Source organism: Hevea brasiliensis, chromosome 8 (assembly GCF_030052815.1).
Source record: "Hevea brasiliensis isolate MT/VB/25A 57/8 chromosome 8, ASM3005281v1, whole genome shotgun sequence".
Taxonomy (NCBI): domain Eukaryota; kingdom Viridiplantae; phylum Streptophyta; class Magnoliopsida; order Malpighiales; family Euphorbiaceae; genus Hevea; species Hevea brasiliensis.
This window is the reverse complement of record NC_079500.1, coordinates 20,794,856-20,797,728: the sequence shown is the minus strand read 5'-3', so window position 1 is coordinate 20,797,728 and position 2,873 is coordinate 20,794,856. Positions and strand designations below refer to the sequence as shown.

General features: G+C 31.7%; 1 protein-coding gene across 1 annotated transcript; it reads left to right on the top strand.

Annotated features, from left to right (window-relative positions):
- The first annotated feature begins 246 nt into the window (after window positions 1-246).
- Window positions 247-2,346, top strand: LOC110670408 (uncharacterized protein At2g23090). The gene is made up of 3 exons (XM_021832450.2): window positions 247-493; window positions 607-647; window positions 1,970-2,346. Exons 1-3 carry the CDS (start codon window positions 421-423, stop codon window positions 2,087-2,089), a joined length of 234 nt encoding a protein of 77 aa, XP_021688142.1. The 5' UTR covers window positions 247-420; the 3' UTR covers window positions 2,090-2,346.
- Window positions 2,347-2,873: the final 527 nt, after the last annotated feature.

Sequence of the window (2,873 nt, the reverse complement as noted above, 5' to 3'; positions counted from 1 at the left end):
AAGAGGCGTGTGATTTGAGAGAATATTATTATCTTAGAATTTTTAATTTTATTAATATTATTTAAATATTTAAGCTAAATTTTCCTCTTATTTATATTTTTATTTTTTTAGTGATTCAATGTTAATAGGAATTAAATTAATAATTATCGCTTAATTTTTTTAATCTACATCAAACACATCTTTATTATTATTATTATTATTAAAAATTTCACAAGGTAATGGGCCCACACAACATTAGTTACTCGCATCTACCTTTGATTCCTCGCTCTACATCAATTCTTGTAATTTCATTTTACTTTTTGCTTCCCGAACCTTCTTAGTTGGAATTCCTTCTCTGCATCTTCCTCCGCCGTTCGCCTCCATCCCCGATCTTAATAAAGAAGCGCATAGTTTCATTCAACTTTCTGAAATCAATCAACCATGGGAGGAGGCAACGGCCAGAAAGCCAAGATGGCACGTGACAAGCACATGGAGAAGCAGAAAGCTGTTAAGGGTATCCAGGGTTTTTCTTTTCTTTTGGGATTTCTTCAAATTTTACCTCTTGGAAATGTATATCGGATCTATGCAATGGTTTGATTTTTTTTTTTTTCCTTTTCTTTTATGTAGGAAGCCAGCTTGACTCTAACAAGAAAGCCATGACCATCCAGGTAGTCTCTTTGCATACTGCGATCTATGTTACGAGGTTTTGTATCAGATTCAAATAGGCTACAAGTTTGGTTGCTTGATTTTTGAATTGTAGAGGCTAATTAGAACTTTAAATGTTAATGGGATTATTATTATTATTATTATTATTATTATTATTATTATTATTATTATTGAAAATGGGATTGATTGATTTTATTCTTGCTTTGTTGCTGACTGATTTCTTATCAGTAATTAGATTACTGAAAGTTTTTTTGAGGAATGAGAAAGTTAGGAATTTAGTTCTTTTTGCTTTTTGCTGAAATTTTCTTGAACTAGCTAGGATCTTTGATTCTTATGGTAGTGTTAAAACAAGTCTTTTTGTTCCTTAATCCTATAGGAACAGTATTGATGTATGTCTCAAAATTTGTCCTACTCTTATGGATTTTTTAATTTGTTTATTCAAATGGAAATTGTGTTAAAAAATTTTCTTCTCCTTTTAGTCGAGGAACAAGGACAGTGACATCATCATGAACGTCAATTACCGAAGTGTCATTTTGTGTTTGAACTGTTACATGTTTATGGTGGTTAATTTTTACAATTCATTAGTTTCATGCACTTCAGTTATATGCATATGCATACAAATTTAACTGTTCTTGTTCTGGAGCCTGTTATACAGCTTCAGGTAGTTGGGTGTAGTTCGTGAAATGAATGCATTTCTACTCCATCTTAAAAATCTGTTGAATGTACGTTTCAGAAATATGTTAATTTGTAAGGTTACCCATCACAAGTGAGATGTACCTTTGTCAATGCATCTTTTTTTATATTTTCTTTTTTTTTTTTTTGAAAGGTGTTGTCATAACTTGTCAAGTTAGGAGTTTAAAATTGTAGCAAGTTGGGATTGGCTTTTCTTACACCTTATAGGAGGTTGAATTTGCATTGATTTTTTTATGTTTTATTTGGATATATGATCTGTGCTTAGACACATAATAACAATATTTCTCAACTCAAGACGTAATTCATAATAAACAAAACTATATATGGTTGCAAACATTAGACAACCACTTATTTGGGGTATTCAAATGCTGAGAAGTTAGAGTTCTATTTCTGATTTATAATTGATTTTCATTTTTCTGATCCATATTGGAAGTTAGAACTGTTCAGTGCAGTTCTTTTTTCTCTGTTGGATTTTGTTGTTTTTTAATTTTCTAGTTATTAGCACAATAGAGACAATTTGATCTTTCCTTTTACAAAGGTTGTGATGATCTGTTTTTGATGCTCTCTCCTTTGTTGGTGTTGCGGACTTCTCTGATACTGCATCCTGTGTCTCATGGAAAACTGAATGCAGTGCAAGGTTTGCATGCAGACTTTCATGTGTACCACGACTGAGGTGAAGTGTCGAGAGCATGCTGAAGCTAAACACCCTAAGTCTGATTTGTATGCCTGTTTCCCACATCTTAAAAAATGACGGGGGAGGTGCAAAATAAGAAATTGCGTGTTAAGATGGGTTGTAATATGCTTTGCTACTCTTTGAAGAATTTCATGATTATGGGTGCTCTTCACAAAGTTTGATATTTCCAAACACATGGTCTGTAAGATCCAGGGAAATTGATTTGTGAAAGAAATATGGAACCCTACTCCTGGAGGGAGATTTCTGCAACAATTGTAGAATGTTAGTGGTTTTCGCAGGTCAGTGATGAGTATACAAAAATATCAATTATATCATATGGACAGAATCTGATCCAATAACGGGCCTTCTTAAGTAGTTTTATCCTTGTTATTGTTCCTAATCAATTAGAGGATAATGAAGCTTCGAAACAAAATATTCAGAAGGGAAAAGTATTGCCATAAGCTCGTTTGAAGTTTATGTTGTGCTAATAAAATAGGTATGATTATTCGTTGTAGCTTGAGTTCAATCACATTTAGGGTGATTAATGTCATGATATTAAGGATATTGAGGAACGGTAGTGATATATTTTGGTACAGTTGTTTACTATATTCAACAGACTCTCAATTTTTTTTTATATCAATAACAAATATAATTTTATCAAACACTTAATACAAATTAATTATTATTAATTATCAGCAAATAACTATTAACTGCATTTAACAGTTAAAATAAGTCTTACGTAATGTTAAAACATTGATGATGATAAAGAGGTGAGTTGTTTAATACAGACGAGGGAGATGAGAAGTTACCTTTAGATTTGATCAACAGAAGACAATAAATCATCAATTAATCTTGGATTTTG